The sequence below is a fragment of the Zalophus californianus genome, chromosome 4 (genome assembly GCF_009762305.2).
Source record: "Zalophus californianus isolate mZalCal1 chromosome 4, mZalCal1.pri.v2, whole genome shotgun sequence".
Classification (NCBI taxonomy): Eukaryota; Metazoa; Chordata; class Mammalia; order Carnivora; family Otariidae; genus Zalophus; species Zalophus californianus.
In genome coordinates, this window is record NC_045598.1 from 42,614,485 (window position 1) to 42,634,897 (window position 20,413).

The 20,413-nt window shown below is 44.8% G+C and overlaps 1 protein-coding gene across 8 annotated transcripts; it reads left to right on the forward strand.

Moving 5' to 3' along the window:
- The first annotated feature begins 2,044 nt into the window (after positions 1–2,044).
- CPT2 (carnitine palmitoyltransferase 2) lies at positions 2,045–16,661 on the forward strand. 8 transcript variants are annotated; one of them, XM_027574898.2, is made up of 7 exons: positions 5,663–5,927; positions 6,424–6,541; positions 8,148–8,228; positions 8,757–8,845; positions 9,734–9,840; positions 13,772–15,076; positions 16,022–16,661. In XM_027574898.2, the coding sequence occupies exons 6-7, from the start codon at positions 13,786–13,788 to the stop codon at positions 16,351–16,353; spliced, it is 1,623 nt and encodes a 540-aa protein (XP_027430699.1). In that variant the 5' UTR covers positions 5,663–5,927; positions 6,424–6,541; positions 8,148–8,228; positions 8,757–8,845; positions 9,734–9,840; positions 13,772–13,785; the 3' UTR covers positions 16,354–16,661. The 8 variants fall into 8 exon arrangements, with proteins under 8 accessions (XP_027430644.1, XP_027430677.1, XP_027430660.1 ...); XM_027574859.1 differs by lacking the exons at positions 5,663–5,927; positions 8,757–8,845 and adding an exon at positions 2,204–2,332; XM_027574891.1 differs by lacking the exons at positions 5,663–5,927; positions 6,424–6,541 and adding an exon at positions 2,272–2,332.
- Positions 16,662–20,413: the final 3,752 nt, after the last annotated feature.

The window sequence follows — 20,413 nt, forward strand, 5'->3', positions numbered from 1 at the left end:
TTCAACCCTACCTACAGTGGGAACTGGAAAAGCAGGTGAGGGCCAGAATTAGAAGGCCTTGGCCACTGGTGTGAGGGGTTAGATTTGTTCCTATTAGCCATGCACCCACGGAAGGCTTTTGAGCTGCTCTTTCAGCTGTTATATTAAATGAGCACTATTCCTTGGCCTTCTGTCTCTAGAAGTAAGCCACTGCTCTTCTGTTGGGTCCTGTTTCTTCCGGGTCCTCAGATCCCCTTAACTCTACATAGCTCCTAATGTTTGGTTCAGGTTTCAAGGCTTTGAAAACTCTGGATTTGGTGGAATGGGTTTTTTTTTTTTTTTTTTTTTTTTAAGTAGGCTCCATGCCCAGTGTGGAGCCCAACAAGGGGCTTGAACTCACAGCCCTGAGATCATGACCTGAGCTGAGGTCAAGAGTCGGAAGTTTAACTGACTGAGCTACCCAGGTACCCTTGGTGGAATGATCTTTTTAAGAAAAAAATTTATATTCTCTTTCTGGCAAGCAAATGGCACTGATGTTTTAGGTTTGGGTCAGCTTTGTCTGTTCTCCCCTCAGGGAAGGAGAATTAGATATTCAGCATTTTTGAGTTTTATGTTCAGTTCTTAAGGATTTGTAGTCACCAGCGAGTAAGTGTCAGAGCTGGTTGGTGATCTTTCTGTTCAACCAGGGGTACCTGACTAGATTAAAGACAGAGCTGAGAAAAAAACTCCGGTCTTTTGACTTCCAGTCCAGTGCTCTTTCTAATGTGCTCCAGCTTCTGCCACTGCTTAGGCAGCTACTGGTCGGACCAAATGTACCGCTACCTCAGACACACAGGGCCATGACTGAAAGGGCGGCAGCTAAGAAAAGTCCAAGTTCCCAGAATGGAATTCTGTACCTCAAACCAGCCAACATGGTTTTATGTCTTTTGATACTTCTTTCTTCTGTGAAATGGGAGCAGAGCCTACCTAATAGCTCAGCTGCAGCTGAGAGGGGATTGGAGTGTGATGGGGTTATTTGTTTTGTGATGGGTGAGGGACAACAGATCTCTGTTCCAGTCCTATAATCTCTTTTTTTTTTTTAAGATTTTATTTATTTATTTGAGAGAGAGAGGGCAAAGAAGAGCATGAGAGAGAGCAAGCAAGGCGGGGGGGGGGTAGGGTGGAGGCAGGGGGAGAAGCAGGCTCCCCGCTGAGCAGGGAGCCCGATGCAGGGTTCCATCCTAAGACCTAGGGATCATGACCCGAGCCCAAGGCAGACGCTTAACGGACTGAGCACCCAGGCGCCCCCAGTCCTATAATTAACTTAGAGTCAGAGTTGGAAGGAAACCTGGAGGTGATTTGTGGTGACAGGCAGCCTCATGCAGTCCAGAGCTTCCTGCCTTTGGAAGTATTCAAGCTGAGAAAGCATATTCAAGCGGAAGAGATCCTGCTCAAAAGGGGCGTTCTGCACAGAACAGGTGGCTGGACGGGCGGCTCCACGCTTCGGACTCCGCTAATACCAGCTCAGGCGAGGCCGCAGGGCAGCTGGGCGGTGTTAACCGTGAGAGGTCAGAGACCTTCCATGGGGTGAACGTCACGAGTCACAGTAACGACAACCGTCATCACCATTTACTGCTCACAGCGCCAGGCACTGTACGTACCAAGTTACCTCATTTCAGATCTAGGATCGTGAAAGGCTCTATTTCTTAGACGAGGAAACATAGGTTTAAAATTGTGCCCACAATCTCCTGGGGAGGGAGCCTAGATCAAATTTAGGGTTTATTAGATTCTTGTTTCCTTCTTTTCTTTTTCCTTCCTTTCTTTTCCCTCAGCTCCAGCTTCTATCTTGCGCCGAAACAGGAGAAAGGAGTGGCTTCGAAGCTCCGTTTCCCGCCGCCTCGGGAGCCGCAGGGGTAGCCGCAGGGGTAGCCGCAGGGAGACCCGCAGGGAGGCCCGCAGGAAGACCCGCAGGAAGAGCAGCCGAGTGGGGACGCCCCGCAGTGGGCTGGACCCTGGGAGCGATTGGTGCGCGCGGGGCGGGGGGGGGGGCCTCCCGTGGGCGGGGGGGGCCTCCCGTGGGCGGGGCCAGGGGCCGGAAGTCCCGCGAGCCGGGCGGGCGTCCCTGACGCAGCGACTCGTGGCTCTGGGGCTGGCGGCGTTGTCTTGTCCTCGCGAACTCCCATCCCCGCGCCTTCCCGCCGCCGCAGTCTCCCGGGACGATGGTGGCCCGCCTGCTGCTGCTGCGCGCCTGGCCCCGGGGCCCTGCAGTTGGCCCGGGACCCCTGTGTCGGCCCCTTAGCTCAGGCTCGGGGTCCCGCGAGTACCTGCAGCTCAGCATCGTGCCCACTATGCACTTCCAGGACAGCCTGCCCAGGTGAGCCCGGCCTCCCGGTCCCCGTTGCCCGCTGGGATCGGCCCCAACCTTCACACCAGTCACTCACGATTCTTGTACTGAACCCGCTCCCACCCCCCAAACTCCTACCTGGGACGCTGTCGCAACGCGAAATCTAGAAATCCTTCACTTTGAGAATCTCCTGGCACAGGAATCTCAGGACTTTGGCATTCCCTACCAGAACCCCCCATTGCTTGCTCAGATTCTCTCTCCAGTAACCCGACTTCCATCCAGATACCGGAGAGTCCCTCACATTTCTTCCTGAAAAATGCCCACCCTGCATATCTCCAGCACCACCCTTACCCCTCCAACTAGGATGTCCCCTGATGTACTTTCATGACTGCCCCCCACCCCCGCCGCGTTCCTGCCCAGAATATGGACAGGCCAATTCCTGATACATAATAGTTACCCTCCCTCAACTTTTCCCAGCACTCCATCTTCAGGCCTGTTGCTCAGCCCCTCTCGCCATGCCTCCAATACTCTGCTCTTTTAGCAGCCCATGGGTCACCCAGCACACTCTCAAGTGCTCACCTTACCCTCCTCCAACCTCATCACTCCAAGGAGTCCTGTCTTCACCTGGAGGCCTTTCACCCCTTCCAAAACTTCCTCAACTTCCCTCGAGGTTTCTCTCCCTAATATATCCTCCCTAACCCACATTATCTTCTGCAGCTTCAGCTGCCTCCAAGAATTCTAGACACTACCCTCAGTGCCCCTCCCAAACTCTAATTCAGCTTAGATCCAAACCCACCCCCCAAATTTTTCTGTGTTCTCCCTCACCTGAGCTTACTCCCTCCTTCTGACACTTTGCCCAGAGTCTACTTCCCCTATGAAAACAGTCCCAATAAATCTTCCTCTCCTTTTCCCTCATCCAGTATTTCCTTTTCTTTTCCCACCTGGTATTTTCTTTAATTTGACTTCCGGTTTTCCCAGTCTTTGAACTCCCAGCCTTAACCTGAGCAAGCCAAGGCTTCTTTTCCAATGTTAGAAAACCAGACTTTAACTTCTCTGCTTACTCACCAGTTAGTTCCCAGTGCCAAGTCCCAAAATTGTCTGAAAGACCCTTCTCACTTCCTTTCTCACCAAACTGCCACCAGGGATCTCCCAGTCCAGGACCTGGAGGCCAGGGCTCGCCACCCCATGAACAAAACAACGATTGTGTCACAGGCATCACCCCCAACTACCAGGTTGCTGTTTTTCTCCACATCCAGCAACTGTGTAACCCACTGTCATCTTTGCCCACTCCCACCCTCTCAGGAATAGCATCTGAGGTGATTATTGTGAAATAACAGTGTCCAGACATCTAAAGTGGACTAAAATGGGATTATCTAGCCCCAACCCCACTGCTTAAATTTGGTAGGAGGAAGGGAGAAAAGAAAAGTGCCTCTGGGCGAAGCCTGGAACTTACCTCCTCCTTACCAGCCTCTGTGTGAGCTGAGCCTGTATGTGGGTGAAGGGTGAGAAAACAGAACCTGTCTTCACTTGCCAAGGCCAGTAGTATTTGACTTTCTGGCAGGCCTGGGCTCCACTCAGGTTTAATATCAGAGGGATTTTCTCCATTTTAGAACTGGAAAGCTGGGAGTAATACTCAAGATCATTTCCTCCAACCTACAGCACAAAAAATCTGTAGGAATGGAGCTAAAAACAGTAGTACTGAGTCATCACCCATGCGTAACTTTGAACAACGGCCACCAGGCCTCCATTACCTTAGCTGTAAATTGGTAGTTAGATGAGATGAGATTCCTTTTATCTCAGATTCTAGACTAGTAAAATGTCTTATCTTTGGCACTCATTTTGATGTCCCACTTGGTGAAAAGCCCTGCCTTTGAAGTCTGGTAGAACTTGGTTTCAGATTCTAGATGTGACACTTAGTAACTTCAGGCAATTCAGTTAACTTCGTTGAGCCACAGTTCTTACCAGTGAGGTAGGAATGAAACACTCACTATTGTGAGCACAGAGTGAGGTAAGATGCCAAAAATAGGGAACTCTCCTAATTAGTTTTCCTGGGAAGGACTAGTCCCTTTGTGGTAGTCCAACTGGATCTCCCTCCCTCCCTCTTCCTGTTCCTGTCATATCACTGCTGCCTTTTTTTTTTTTTAAAGATTTTATTTATTTATTTGAGAGAGCCAGAGAGTGATCATGAGCTGGGGGAAGCGGCAGAAGGAGAGGAAGAAGCAGGCTCCCCACTGAGCAGGGATTCCCCACGTGGGGCTCGATCCCAGGACCTGGAGATCATGACCTGAGCCGAAGGCAGACGCTTAACCGACTGAGCCACCCACGTGCCCCCATCACTGCTGCCTTTTGACCATTTTCCTCTAGGTACCCGTGCACTGTCATTTATTTGTTTTTTAAGGGTTAACGATTTTTTTCTTTGCTCCTTTTTAGTGTGCTCAAATATATGTCATATAAAATTTAGCATTTTAACTACTTTTAGATGAATAGTTCAGTTAGGTGTTACTTTTAAGGGCCATATTTATATACACTGAACAGTTAACCTCAGAATATAAAACTGCATGTCCTGAGGGGACAAAGGGTGGATCAACCTGACCTACTCATTCACAATATTAATTTGAGAAATATTTATTGGTATGGATTTGGAGACCAATCAGTCATGGTGAGGAGCATACCATACAGTGGGGAAGATTTGACAAGTAAACAGGTAGTTAAGATAAAATGTGATAAATGGGAAGCAGCATTTCATGATTGTCATCCTGAAAATAAAGAGCTGCAGTGAGAGGCAAATGAACGTTTGTTTGGGATTAAAGAATCGCTGTGTGGGGAGCACAAATTCAAGTAAATACCCAAATAGGATTCCTACTTGTAGGGTGAAAGCAACAGGTTTTTATGAGAAAGAGGAAGGGGGCAATTACATGAGTTGAATAAAAGGGGGAAAATGTTTTCTATGCATGTTTACAAGCCAAACTACTCTGCGTTATAAATTAACTGCTGACTTTTTTTTTTTTCCCCAGGAAGTCCATAACCTTCAGTCTTTTGATCAGGGTGTTTGTTCTTCTGTTGACTTCTCAAACAATTGTTTAAGACAATTACCGTTTTGTCCAGAAGGTTTTGGCCAGTTCAAACAAAAGCAAGGCTTCTTTTGTTTCTCCACAATGGCTGTTCCAACTCCATTTTAAAATGGCTCCAGGGACGCCTGGGTGGCTCAGTTGGTTAAGCGCCTCTTTTTGGCTCAGGTCATGATCTCCGGGTCCTGGGATCGAGCCCCACATCAGGCTTCTTGCTCAGCAGGGAGTCTGCTTCTTTCTTTCTCTCTCTCTCCCTCTGCCCCTCCCCACTGCACGTTCTCCCTCTCTCTCTCTCCCCCAAATAAATAAATAAAATCTTTAAAAAAGAAACTTAAAAAATAAATACATAAGAGACCTAGTGGGAGTGGCTAGTGAAGAATAATAGCTAGTTGGGGCCAAACTGGATGTTGGTGAGCTGATGGAAGGAAATAGATAATACATTGCTAAGTTCTTGATACTACTTCATTTGATCCTCATAGTAGCCCAGTGAGCTATTACTTAACAAATGGCAAAAGAGGAGGGCAAAGAGAAGAAATTTGACCGAGATCACATGAATAGTAAGTGACAGTCTGGGTGCAAACCCACATCTGTGGGATTCCAAAGGCTGTGAACTTCACCTCTCCATATATTAGACATGTTGGTGATAAACCTATGCTAGATGGAGCTGGAACTTGATAGATAGGATTTCAGATCTCTCTGTGAGGCAGTTCCTCTCTCTGTCTCCTGCCTGGGACATCAAGAAATTTGCCATCTGTAACCCTATAACTAGAAATGCAGTGGCAGAGCTGTGACTCTAGCCTGGGCCTCCATCTCATTCTCTTTCCACTGTGGTAGTAGTTCTTACACGTTCACATTTCACAGGTCATTAAAATTATCAGGGGGAAATATTGTTGACATTATTTCTTAAAAGAAAGAAACTTTAGTGACTCCCGTCCCCCATCCAAAAAAAGTGAGACAATCTCAGAATTAAGGGCAGATTTCTAAATGAAGTATGTTTAGCTTTGTGAAAAGCTCACTATACTGTCCATGTGTTTTCATTTCACTGTGAACCAGTAATTACATAACCATGGCCATCATCTGCGAAAGTATTAGATAATCCGGTGATGTGGACGGTATTGCTATTTGGCATTTACACTGAAGGCATTTTATATAAGGCAAAAATGAAAACCTGGTAAGTTTGGCATATTTATTATCTTTAAAAAATTTTTTTTATATAGAGGGGTGCCTAGGTGGTTCACTTGGTTAAGTGTCTGACTCTTGGTTTCAGCTCAGGTCATGATCTCGAGGTTACGGGATCGAGCCCCGCCGTGGGGCTCTGTGCTCAGTAGGGAGTCTACTTCAGATTCTCTCTCCCTCTCGTTCACTCTCTCTCAAATAAATACATAAAATCTTTAAAACAATTTTTATATAGAAAACAGGTGATTTACAGAAAACTGGTATCCATGAGAAAAAGTTTATATATTTTTAATCCATACTGCCTTAATTTAGTTCCATTGAGAAAATTCAGTTTCTGTTGTATTAATAACCCCAAAATAAATCATCATTCTGAAAACTTGCTTTTCCCCACTAAAGTAAGTTCAGGCTAGGGTTAACACTTGAGCTTTCAATAAGGACTGTTTTTTATAAAACTGTCATTGCATCTAATTGAGAATTTTGTTTAAAAAGAACTTTTGTTGGTGTCCCTATTAAAACAAAGTCTTGAGAAAGGTAAGTAGGTAACTTTGTAATTATGAGGTAACTGAGGTAGTATTTGGGATTTCTGTGTAAGTTCATGAATATAAGGACAGTACTCACAATGTTAAAGTGTTGTGAGTGGTTACTCAGTGTAGCCTGAGTCCATAATGGCTGTAAATAATTCAGATTAATTTTGACATCCTGTTTTTGATAAACATGCATTGAAAAATAAACTGAAGAATCACAGTATATCTTATAGTAGGGTTTTAAGCTATGTTTTATGGATAACTTTCCAGTTTTCCTAAATGGCTGCTGTATTTAGATGTATTGAACGTATCAGTATTAATTTTAGGTTGGCAGCATGAACTTGGCAACTATGAGTAAGTTTTGGTACTATAGGATATATCATTCACTTAAATTACTGACATGAAAAAGGAAGTGCACCTCACTGTGCTGTCCATGTGTTTTCATTTCACTGTGGACCAGTAACTCCATTACCATCGCTGTCTTTGGGAACGCACTGGTAGAGAATGATGAGTACGGAAGCAAACAGGAAGATCTGGTTCTCCCATAGGACTCTTGGTGACCAGGCATGGCTTAATGGTTGATCCCATATTTGGCTGGCCCTTGGACACCTGTGTTTCATTTCTGTATGATTCTCTGTCATAAAATGCACAAGAAAATTTAAAAATAGAACTTTCTTTTTTTATCTTGGGGGAGAAAACTGCAGTTGTTCAAACTAAGGGTAGGATTAAAATCAGTGCCAATACAAGGTTAGCAGAGATATCGTAATTGTGAGTAGGAAACAAGAATGCTTCGGGCAGCTTCTGCTTCCCCATTTTGAATCTATTATTTGAATATTTATTTTGCTTGTAAAATTCATCATTAAGACATTAAAAAGTTCTTATTTTGCTTTAAAAAAAAGTTACCATTGATACTTGCATTAGTAAATCCTTCTATTCTGATTGGCCTGTGGCTTCCCATTATTGGTTTTTTGGGGAAGGAAATTCATGATCCAGTAATTATTTATTAGTTTGGGTTATGAAGCTAACTGACCTCTTTCACATATTGTCACCCTTACACTTAACTTATTTTTTTCCCAGGCTGCCTATTCCCAAGCTTGAAGCCACCATTAAGAGATACCTCCGTGCACAGAAACCTCTCTTAGATGATGGCCAGTTCAGGTAAATGCTGAGAACCCCAGATGACCATGGTTGGGTGGTTCAAGAGAGGCTGGCAAGTACTAGCGGACCAAGCTTCAGGGAGTGTCTGTGATTTAGTTGGGTCTCCAGGGACCTGGGACCTAGTCCTGACATTTTCAAGTTCAGGAAATAGATTTTCACTCAGGAACGACTGAGCAAGCCCTGAAGTGAGATCCTCTCTGATCAGACTCAACAGGCAATGGTTTCTAAGCCAGAATACCAAATTTGTACTGTATCTTGTCAGGTAGACCTGGAGGCTAGCTGGCACTGGTCATTGGCGGAGGGCATGTGCTCTTGGGAGGGAGTTCATTGAGGAGAGCATATAGGCCAGAAGTCTGCTTGGTGAGCATGTGTACTGAGTTGGATAGTATGCCCCCCAGATGCATTCCCTTCTTGTAACCTTAGTATGTGACTTTACTTGAAAATAGGATTGTTGCAGGTGTAATTAACTAAGGTGAGCTCATACTGGAGTAGGGTGGTTTCTTAACCTGGTATGACTGGTGTCCTTAGGAGAAGAGGAGGAGAGACACAGCCACAGCCATTGATGATGGAGGCAGATTGGAATGCATCAATAAACCAAGGAACACCAAGGATAGCTGGTAACACCAGGAACAAAGAGAACAGTCTCCCCTAGAGTCTTGAGGGAGAATATGGTCCTGTCAATACCTTGATTTTGTACTGCAAAGAACCACGAGAGAATAAATTTCTATTGTTTGAAGCCATGCAGTTTGTGGATGTTTTGGCAGTCCTAGGAAGCTAATTCAGCATGGAATTGGACAATAATATTGGATATTGTCAAAAGTGGGTTGCGTTAAGCTCTTGTATCCCAGTGCAGTTCACTTTTTCCATATTGGAAGGTTTTGTGCAGATAACTGGCATTGTCATTGGAATCACGGAGTCCTTCCCTGGACAGTGGTGGAAAATATAGATGAATTGTTCATAATCTAGTCCTCTCTTTTAAATATTCTATATTAGTCATTTGAAGCTTCTCTTGACATGGTAATAGCTACCAGTTACTAAGTATTATGTTTCAAACTATCCTGAATCCTTAACTTTAAAAATATTTTTTATCCTTGTAAGGTGGTATATTATCTCTGGTTTACACATAAAGAAACCGAGACTCAGATCAAGTAACATGTCCAGGGTCACATAGTTTGACAGCAACAAAGCTAGAATTAAAACTCAGCTCTTCTGGACTCTAAAGCCTATCTCCTTTTCTCCATGCCAAGCTACCTCCTAGATTACAGATTGCTCTATGAGATGATGATGGATCTTCCTGATCCATCATTTTAAGAAGATATCATAAATTTGTCTGCTTTGGGTTGATTGCTGTGCTTCTGATCAAAGGGACTTTCTGATCTCAGTCCTAGGTTTGAGGGATATGCTTACTGGGAACCCAAATCTCAGTGTAAGAGTTCTTGTCCATGAGTCTAGAAATCATGTATTCCCTGTCATGGACTGATTCTGTCTTTTCGTGAACATTTCAGGAAAACAGAACAGTTTTGCAAGAGTTTTGAAAATGGGATTGGAAAAGAGCTGCATGAGCAGCTGGTTGCTCAGGACAAGCAGAATAAACATACGAGCTACATTTCAGGTAGGTGGGCTGGGCTGTGGGCATGAATGCCCCCGAGCCCTCCACAATGGAAAGTAAGGTTTTTGGTTTCAAAATATTTTTGGTGAGACCAGCCCACCAGTGTAATGCCTCATCCACTCTTTCCAAGGTAAGCTTTAGGCAGAGTGAGGCCCTCCTCCACTAAGATCTTACCTGGAGTTTGTGCTGAAGAGCAATGTCTTGCCTTCTCTACAGGTAGGATCCAGGCAGAACCTAATCACTGGTTCTGTGAAAAGGTTGCAGGATTAAGTCCTGTGCCCTCTGTGTGTCATCCTAGATCCTTCACAGTCTGGCATAACTGCCCTCTCCAGCCTCATCTCTTGTATTACCCTGACACTCTCCTGCCTCGGCAAAACTTGACAACTCACTGTTCCCTCAACCCTTTAGTCTTTCATTCTTCTGTGCCTTTGTCCATGTTGTTCCCACTACCATTTTTTAACCTAATAAATTCTTTCTTTAAGACCCACGTATGTGGTTGCCATTGATGCTGGTGGGGGTGGGAGGTGGTGGTGGGCAAATTGGGTGAAAGGGGTCAAAGGGTACAGACTTCCAGTTATAAAAGAAAGAAGTCACGGGTTGTGAGGTACGGCATCATGACTGTAGTTAACAATACTGTGTTGTATATTTGAAAGCCGCTAAGAGTATAAATCCTAAAAACTGTCATCACAAGGAAAGACAATTTTGTGACAGTGTGTGGTGACGGATGTTAACTAGACCTGTTGTGCTGATGATTGTACAATATATACAGATGCCAAATCATTGGGTTGTACACCTGAAAGTAACATCATGTTTTATGTCAGTTACATCTCTATTTTATTTTTTTTAATTTTTTTTTCTTTAAAGATTTCATTTATTTGAGAGAGAGAGAGCACACGAGAGGGGGGAGGGTCAGAGGGAGAAGCAGACTCCCTGCTGAGCAGGGAGCCCGATGCGGGACTCGATCCTGGGACTGCAGGATCATGACCTGAGCCAAAGACAGTCACCCAACCAACTGAGCCACCCAGGCGCCCTACATCTGTATTTTAAAAAGAAAAGAAAAGAAAAAAAAAAACTCAGGTGGAATGGTTTTTCTAGGAGACCTTTCAGCCCTCCTTCCTCTCCATCCAGAGATGGTTGCTTCTGCCTCTGTTCCCACAGCACTTCTTTTCATTTAGTTTATATTTTAATAAGGTTATACATGCACATAGTTTAAAGAATCAAGTAGTTCTACCAGGCTGGTTTGGCAAAACAGCAAGTTCCTGACCCTCCCCTAGTTTCCTGCTCCTCGCTTTCAGCCGCTCCTTCTTCTGACCTCTACCCCCATCCCCCAGATCACATGCCTGTTATCACTGCGTTTTCACTTTTTCAGTTGGAGGCATGGTCTCTGACGTCTCACCGTGGAAGACCAGAATCGGGCAGTCTCTCATCTCCCCAGCATGTGCACGAGTGTGCGTGCACGCGTCCCGTTCCGTGATTATCACGGTGCTCACTTGTTATTTCAGTCCCCTGCATACTTAGTGTTTATACTATTAGGACCATACAAACACTGTTTGTTGTCAGCTGAGCCGTGGGGCCTATTGAAATTGTTTTTCCTGTTCCTGTGTGAACACTTTTCCCCTGAAGTTAATAATAATCTTACGCTTTCTCTAGTTTTCTCTGTGCTTCATAATTTATTGGGGAAGTTTTTTTATGCTCTCATCTTCCTTCATAGTCTATCTCCAAGGTGCTTTTTTTCCTATTTGTTTTGCCCTCTTTTCTCCGTTCAGATCCTTTGTATTCCTTCTCTGTTGTCTTGGATTTGAGTGAGATATTAAAAAAGCTTTTGGAAGCTCTGTGGAGGAGGGTGGAGCTGGTCTGTCACAGCCTCACTGTAATGTGACCTGACTAAACCGTTTCCTTGGGGAGCCCCTAATGTTAATGTCTCTGGGTTAGACTCCCAGGAAAGGCTTTTCCATTAAACTGCCACTTGCTACTACTGTTAAAGGAGTAGGGTAAGGGAAGAAGGCTTGAGATCTCAGCTATGACTTCTGTCCCCCAGTTATACTTTCTCCAGAGAGGAAAACTTAAGTCTGCTATTGGAGCAGGAAGGGAATCGGGGGTGGGGTGGGTGGTGGGAGTTGGGGTCTAATTAAATAGCCTTTCAACCAGATGTATCAAGGCTGCCAATTCCTGAGCCCTCTGGGGGTTCTGCTGTGTATGTCATGTTATCTCCTGGCTTTCTCGGTCACTGGCCCAGGGCTGGTGTTCTCAAGTCTGCCTTAGTCATTACCAGTTGTCTAATGCTTTGGGACTTCCAGTATTTGCTCTTGTCTCCTGTTTCATTCTCTTTGCCATATTGGATCATATCTGTTTAAAATTCTTTTACTGGAGAGATCAGAGACATAAATTCATGTCTTCTTTCATCAAACAGATCTTACCCCAGTACTTTTTCTCTTGCCATTTCAGTGTGTTACGGCATGTTTTAATTCTGTTGGTATCCTTCACCAAGTTCATCCAGATCAGAGGGCACGTTCTATTCCTCTTTCTATCCGCCAGACTCGGCAGGGCCTGGCACAGCATGTTCTTGAAGAATGAAATGGAATGAATGCACCAACAGATGAATAACAGATAAATGTGTGTCCATTAATCCCTTCCCCAGTGCTTTACATGTGAAAATTATTTCCTCCAGTGGGAGATGGTTTTTATTTGTAGACTTTATCCATGCTTGCTAATCTCAACAGGAACTTCCCTGGAAGACACATTTTCTGATAAACCATTGCTTCGGGGACTTTTACAGGTAAAGAATCCACAGGAATGCAGAAGGCTAGTTTGGATGATCCACATGAACTGATTGTTATTTCTAATTGCTTTTCAAACATTTCTTAAAAGAGCAAGTGCAGGGGCGCTGGGGTGGCTCAGTCATTAAGCGTCTGCCTTCGGCTCAGGTCATGGTCTCAGGGTCCTGCGATCGAGCCCCGTATCGGGCTCCCTGCTCCACGGGAAGCCTGCTTCTCCCTCTCCCACTCCCCCTGCTTGTGTTCCCTCTCTCGCTGTGTCTCTCTCTGTCAAATAAATAAATAAATAAAATCTTAAAAAAAAAAAAAAAACAGAGCAAGTGCACAAGTGTACAGAGTATATAGAATGATGGTGAATGTTGTCCCTGAAAGTGATGAAACAAGAGAAACCTAAGGAAATGGGGTGAGAATTAACAACTATTCTGTTCGAGATCAATGAAAGTGAGGTGTTACTGTATTTCTTTAAGAGTCAAGAAAGGAAACAGAATGAGGAAGAAAAAGCAATAAACCTAGGGAAATGCAAATCCAAACCACAATAATCTACCCACTGGAATGGCTCTAACCAAAAAGACAGACAGTAACAATAATAAATGTTGCCCAGGACGTGGCAAAACTAGAACCCTCATATACTGCTGGTGGTAATGATGCAGCCACTTTGGAAGACAACCTGGCAATTCCTCAAAAGGTGAAACTTAGTCTTACCACATGTTCTAGCAATTCCACTTCTAGCTGTTTCCCCAAGAGAATTGAGAACATCCATCCACACAGAAACTTGTACATACCAGCATTATTCATAATAACCAAAAAGTGGAAACAACCTAACGTCTACCAACAGATGAATGGATAAACAAAATGTGGTATATCCATGTAATGGGACATTTTTCAGCAATACAAAAAAGTGAAGAACTGATACATGCTACAACATGGCTGAACCTCAAAGACATAGTAAATGATAGAAGCCAGATGTGAAAGACCACATATTCTGTGGTCCCGTTTATATGCCATGAATTATTGTAGATCAAAAAAATAATTGGGAAATTTCACCCTCTGGAAGTTGACGTCATTTTTTCTGCATATGCTTGATTATTTTTGTTTCTCAAATTTTATTTTGAGGGACTGCATTAACTTTTTATGATGTTCTTTTTTACTTTATCTTGTAGGCCCCTGGTTTGATATGTACCTAAGTGCTCGAGACTCCATCGTCTTGAACTTTAATCCATTCATGGCATTCAATCCTGACCCAAAGTCTGAGTATAACGACCAGCTCACCAGGGCAACCAACATGACTGTTTCTGCCATTCGGTTTCTGAAGACACTCCGGGCTGGTCTTTTGGAGCCAGAGGTTTTCCATTTGAACCCTGCCAGAAGTGACACTGATACCTTCAAGAAGCTCATACGCTTTGTGCCTTCCTCCCTGTCCTGGTATGGTGCCTACTTGGTTAATGCATATCCCCTGGATATGTCCCAGTATTTTCGGCTTTTCAATTCAACTCGTTTACCCAGACCCATCCGGGATGAGCTTGTTACTGATGAGAAGGCTAGGCACCTCCTCGTCCTAAGAAAAGGACATTTCTATGTTTTTGATGTCTTGGATCAAGATGGAAACATTGTGAGCGCCTCGGAAATCCAGGCTCATCTGAAGTACATTCTCTCAGACAACAGCCCGGCCCCCGCGTTTCCCCTGGCGTATCTGACCACTGAGAACCGAGACGTCTGGGCAGAGCTCAGGCAGAAGCTGGCGAGTGGTGGCAATGAGGAGACCCTGAGGAAAGTGGACTCTGCCGTGTTCTGTCTCTGCCTAGATGACTTCCCCATGAAGGACCTTGTCCACTTGTCTCACAACATGCTGCACGGTGACGGCACCAACCGCTGGTTTGATAAGTCCTTTAACCTCATTATAGCCAAGGATGGCGCTGCTGCGCTCCACTTTGAGCATGCTTGGGGCGACGGGGTGGCAGTGCTCAGGCTTTTAAATGAAATGTTTAAAGATAGCATTCAGGCCCCTGCTGTCAGCCCCCAGAGCCAGCCGGCCCGCACTGATTCCCCTGCTGCTGTGCAAAAACTGAACTTCAAGCTGAACGATGCCTTGAAGACTGGCATCAGCACTGCCAAGGAAAAGTTCGATGCCATCGTGAAAACCCTCACCATCAACTTCATCCAGTTTCGCAGAGGGGGCAAAGAGTTCTTGAAGAAGCAGAAGCTGAGTCCTGACTCGGTAGCTCAGCTGGCCTTCCAGATGGCCTTCCTGCGGCAGTACGGGCAGACCGTGGCCACCTACGAGTCTTGTAGCACCGCAGCATTCAAGCATGGCCGCACTGAGACCATTCGCCCAGCCTCCATCTTCACGAAGAGGTGTTCCGAGGCCTTTGTCAGGGAGCCCTCCCAACACAGTACTGGAGAGCTTCAGCAAATGATGGCCGAGTGCTCCAAGTATCATGGCCAACTGACCAAAGAAGCAGCAATGGGTGAGTGGGGGTGGGGAGCCTGCCCTCCGCTCTGGCGTAAGCCTCAGTCATCTCCTCCTCCGTGTCTGATTTCCACTACTCACCCGTTCTGCCAACCCCCAGATGATTATTGTCTACACTAGCAGTCTAAACAGCCAGATTAGCCATTAGGGATCAGAATGTTCTTTCCTCCTACACAGGGATAGAGAAATGGATCTAACTTCGTCCCCATTTAAGGTCACTTTCAGCTGTGACACAAGATTCTCTTTCTCTTATTTATTGGTCATCTGACTCACTTTTGACAGTTCAGGATTTCTAAGCCTGTAGCCCCTCTTCACCTCACTTGCAATGTGTTGGCTTCCTTTAAATAAGCCATCTCAAAAGTTCTTCCCAAATCTAAGTGTCATCCTTCCTTTGCCTCTCTGTGGTAAAATTCGAGACCTAGAAAGGATGTGGAAGATCACATCATGCAGCCCAAAGTCCTGGAAGAAAAAGAGATCTCTGAGACATTCTGGTCTCGTTCTCCATTTTAGGGGTATGAAACTGAGGCCACTCGCTCAACATCACACAACACATGAGCGGTAAAGCTGAGATGAGAACCCTGGTCAAAACCCTTTCCATTTTGTTCCAGTGACTCAATCTTGTCCTTTACACTAGACTTAGACTTTGGATTTTATTTTAGTTTTTGAATCCATAGCTCTCTTCATGTTTTTTTTTTTTTTTTTTTTGACCATTTGAGTCAAAAACTGATTCAGTTTTAGAATTTTTTAAAATCATACTTTCATTTTAGGCTCAGCTGCAGAGGTTAGTCAGTTGGAGGTGTGCATGCATAAGCAGGCAGAGCCTTCTTCCACTCTCAAAGATGCTGTGAAGGGGACTCCAGCTACAGGTTGGGGGGGGCGGTTACTAAGGTCACTTTCCATTCTGGGATTCTGAGACTCTGGTTTTCTGTTTTGTCTCTGACAGGCCAGGGCTTTGACCGACACTTATTTGCTCTGCGGTACCTGGCAGCAGCCAAGGGCATTGTTCTCCCTGAGCTATACCTGGACCCTGCATATGGGCAGATAAACCACAACATCCTGTCCACAAGCACACTGAGCAGCCCAGCAGTGAACATCGGTGGCTTTGCCCCTGTGGTCCCTGATGGCTTTGGCATTGCATATGCTGTTCATGACAACTGGATAGGCTGCAACGTCTCCTCCTACCCAGGCCGCAATGCCCGGGAGTTTCTCCAATGCGTAGAGAAGGCCTTAGAAGACATATTTGATGCCATAGAAGGCAAATGCATCAAAACTTAGCTTCTGGGGGGGTGAAAAGCCTCCATCGCTTCATTGATGTGAAAATTGGGGCCTGTGTAGCCAAAAGGTGCTACTCTGTATTTGAAGGAAACTAATCATGAGGTGCCTAAGCAGTCATTGCTGCAAGGCTTGACCTTTAAAGTCATGGTTTTAAAGCTAAATATGTAATTGCCAAGTGGGACTAGATCACAACTAAAGAGAATGGGAGATTTCAATTTTAAGGGCATTTGATCAGGAGGTGGGATTTGGAAGGATAACTTAGGTGTATTTATTGTTGAAGCAGAAATAAAATTTAATTGTTGCTTGGAGGTGGTTCCTTTTAGTTGTTGTTGTTGTTCAACCTAATTTCCTAATCCCCACAAAGAACTTTCCAACATTAAGTTCGGTAAGTGCAGGTAACAGCAAGTTCCCACTGGCTCCTGGCTCTTCAGGTGAGGTGGGAAGTGCTGTTTCATCTTCCTTATTAACTTCTCTCTCTCCTGGGACATCCTCTCTAAAAGTCCTCTTCATTTTTCTGGAAAGTGGTCTGCTGGTGCCTGATTGTGATAGTCCTGCGGCAGTAAAGGGTATTCCTATGGATTTGGGGAGTACTATTTGACTATTCCAGCCAAATGAAGATTTATAATTGGTGTGTATTTAATCAGTTGAATCTTTCATGCTATCTATGGTCTAATGTACACATGACTACTCAGTACGTTTGAAATCTCTGGTTTTGAGTGAACACAGAATTTTTGTTAACAATCTGTTGTTGAACGCTGCAGTAACATGAAAAGAAGGATGTTTGGTTCTGTTCTGTCTTGTGTTTTGAAAAGGAAGGGTTTTTGTTTGTGTTTAATTTTAGCTGCATTTGTGTGGATCGCCCAGGGACTTACTGCACAGCTGGGATTTGAATCCTGGTGTGAGCCAGTCACAAAGCATTACCAGTGCATTATCTAACTTAATTCTCCTAACAGTTCACATAAACATGCCTGTACCTCTTCTTAGTCGACTCCACCTGTCCTTCACTCAATAATCACTATTTAGGGGCGCCTGGGTGGCTCAGATGGTTAAGCGTCTGCCTTCGGCTCAGGTCATGATCCCAGGGTCCTGGGATCGAGTCCTGCATCGGGCTCCCTGCTCCTTGGGAGCCTGCTTCTCCCTCTGCTTCTCTCTCTCTCTCTCTCTCCCTCTGTCTCTCATGAATAAATAAAATCTTAAAAAAAAAAAATCACTATTTAGTGACTACCCAACAGGTACCAGGTCCCCTGTATTCCGTGGTTTAACCCGAGAGGGCCAGCTGATAGCTCCAAGTGCACGTGAACATCACGTTGTTCTCATCTATGAAACACGATCAAGAAAACGTGATCAAGAAACCTGAACTGGAGCCTGGCTGCGCGCGCGTGCGTCACCGGAAGCACTAGCCGAGGTCCCGCCCCACCACCGGTATCGCTGCTGGGGCGCCGTACTTCCTGCCTCCTGCTCTTGGCCCTTCGTAGTGCTCGCCTGTGCTCTCGGCCGCGGAACAACGCTGGCGGCTTCGTGCACCTGTGCGGGCTCAGGAAATGGTTGACAAGGCGACAGACAAGTTCAAAGGCAAATTTAAAACCTATGCTATGTGTGGGGCCGTTTGCAGGGTGGATGAGTCAGATGACTAATTCTCTGGCCAAGGGCGACGGCGTCGTCTCAAAAGAACTTCTGACAGGAGAGGATCATGGGTATATAATATTTGTCATAGATAAATAGTGACCGAACTGGTATCCTGGTTCTCCCATGTCCTCCCTATATGACCAAAGGCAAGTTACTCCTTTTCTCTGGTGTGTGTTCCCCTTTGTAATCGAGGACAGTTCCTATAGCACGAGGATGTAACAAGACTGGCTATAATGATACAGATAAAGCATCTGGCAAGTGGTTGAAGCTCAGTCTGTGTTCTCTTGCTGCTGTGTGATGTTTGTGCTTCTGCTGTTCCGTTCCTTATCGAGGCGTTGACCTCACTTGAATAGCGAGCTCCCCATAATGAGCTCTTAAAACCAAAACCTTGGTTGAAACTTGCAGAGCTGAGATGTCATATTTCCTGCATATGTTTGGGGTGAATGTACCCTTGGGCAGCACCCCTTGGGGACATGAAGTTCTTTAAAGGCATCTCTTCTGTGGTCTGTCTCCGTGTTCAGCATTCCTACTTACAACTTACTCCCCCCCCCCCCCCCCCCCGCCCCCGGTCTTGGATTCGTCCTGGGAAGGCTTCTGCTGTGGTACTTGGGATGGCAGAAACACTTAATTATTAAGTCTCGACCGAGTTGGGGCTCATACGTAAGTGTTACACATTTGTAAAGCATTCAGCTGATTTGATCCCCTCAACTCTGGAATGGACTGAAGTTATCTCCAGTTTACATACAGAAGATGAATAGTTGGGGAATGTAAGAAGGTCACTTGATAAGTGGTAGGATCAGGACAGGCTCTTGATTTCTTGTCCAAGGCTCTTTTATTATGTTTCTGTTCATCTAGGCTTCCAGTAATTACATCTTAAACTAGCTGGCCTCCCGATTCAGGAGAACGAACTTTGGTAAATGAATCCGTGCACCTCCTGACCCTAAAGCAGCTCCCATGTGGAGTCTCCCATGTGAGGAGTGGGCTTTGGGAAGTCAAGTTTTGTCCAGGTGGCTTTCTCTCTTCGTGACTCCAGAACAAGTGTGGCACATCTCCGGATTCACAGCATACCAGCCTCTCTGGAGATTATCTGCTTCTCATTGAGGTGCCCCCAGGACGCCCAAAGCGAGTTTTGTGGATACCATGTAGCTTATTTTTTTTAAGCAGCTTTATTGAGATATACATCACATATTATATATTCCACTTATTTAAAAAATGTGTCGGTTATGCAGCCATCACTACAATGAATTTTAGAACATTTTCATCCCCCAAAGAAACTCTCTATCCATTAGCAGTCATTCCCCTTTTCCCTCAACTCCCCCCAACACTAAAAACACTAATCTACTTTTTGTCCCTATAGTAATTTTTTTATTTTGGGCATTTTGTATAAATGGAAATATACTATATATGTAAGGCCTTTTGTGGTTGACTTCTTTCACTTAGCATACTGTTTGCAAGGTTTATCCATGTTCTAGTATGTATCAGTATTTATTTTCTTTTTATTGCTGAATACTATTTCAGTGTGTGGATATACCACATTTTATTCATTCATTCACCAGTTGATGGTCATTTGGGTTGTTCTACTTTTGGCTATTTTTTTTTTAAATTTAATTTTATTACGTTATGTTAGTCACCATAGTTTTTGATGTAGTGTTCCATGATTCACTGTTTGCGTATAACACCCAGTGCTCCATGCAATACGTGCCCTCCTTAATACCCATCACTGGGCTAACCCATCCTCCCACCCCCTCCCCTCTAAAACCCTCAGTTTGTTTCTCAGAGTCCTAGTCTCTCATGGTTCCTCTCCCCCTCCGATTTCCCCCCTTCATTTTTCCCTTCCTACTATCTTCTTTTTTTTTTTTTTTTAACATATGATGTATTATTTGTTTCAGGGGTACAGGTCTGTGACTCATCAGTCTTACACAATTCACAGCGCTCACCATAGCACATACCCTCCCCAGCGTCCATCACCCAGCCACTCCATCCCTCCCACCCTCCACCACTCCAGCAACCCTCAGTTTGTTACCTGAGATTAAGAGTCTCTTATGATTTGTCTCCCTCTCTGGTTTCATCTTGTTTCATTTTTTCCTCCCTTCCCCTATGATCCTCTGTCTTGTTTCTCAAATTCCTCTTATCAGTGAGATCATATGATACTTGTCTTTCTCTGACTGACTTATTTCGCGTAGCATAATACCCTCTAGTTCCATCCATGGTGCAAATGGCAAGATTTTGTGTTTTGTTTTGTTTTGTTTTTGATGGCTGCATAATATTCCATTGTATATATATACCACATCTTCTTTATCCATTCTTCTGTTGGTGGACATCTTGGCTCTTTCCATAGTTTAGCTTTTGTGGACATTGCTGCTATAAACATTGGGGTGCAGATGCCCCTTCGGATCACTACATTTGTATCTTTGGGGTAAATACCCAGTAGTGC

Bases quoted from the DNA above. Each gene is read 5' to 3' on its own strand.
- CPT2 (XM_027574843.2), top strand. From the start codon at position 2,178: ATGGTGGCCCGCCTGCTGCTGCTGCGCGCCTGGCCCCGGGGCCCTGCA. The intron at 9,841-13,771 runs GTAGGTGGGCTG...TTTATCTTGTAG, and splicing joins ACATACGAGCTACATTTCAG to GCCCCTGGTTTGATATGTAC. The intron at 15,077-16,021 runs GTGAGTGGGGGT...TGTCTCTGACAG, and splicing joins GACCAAAGAAGCAGCAATGG to GCCAGGGCTTTGACCGACAC.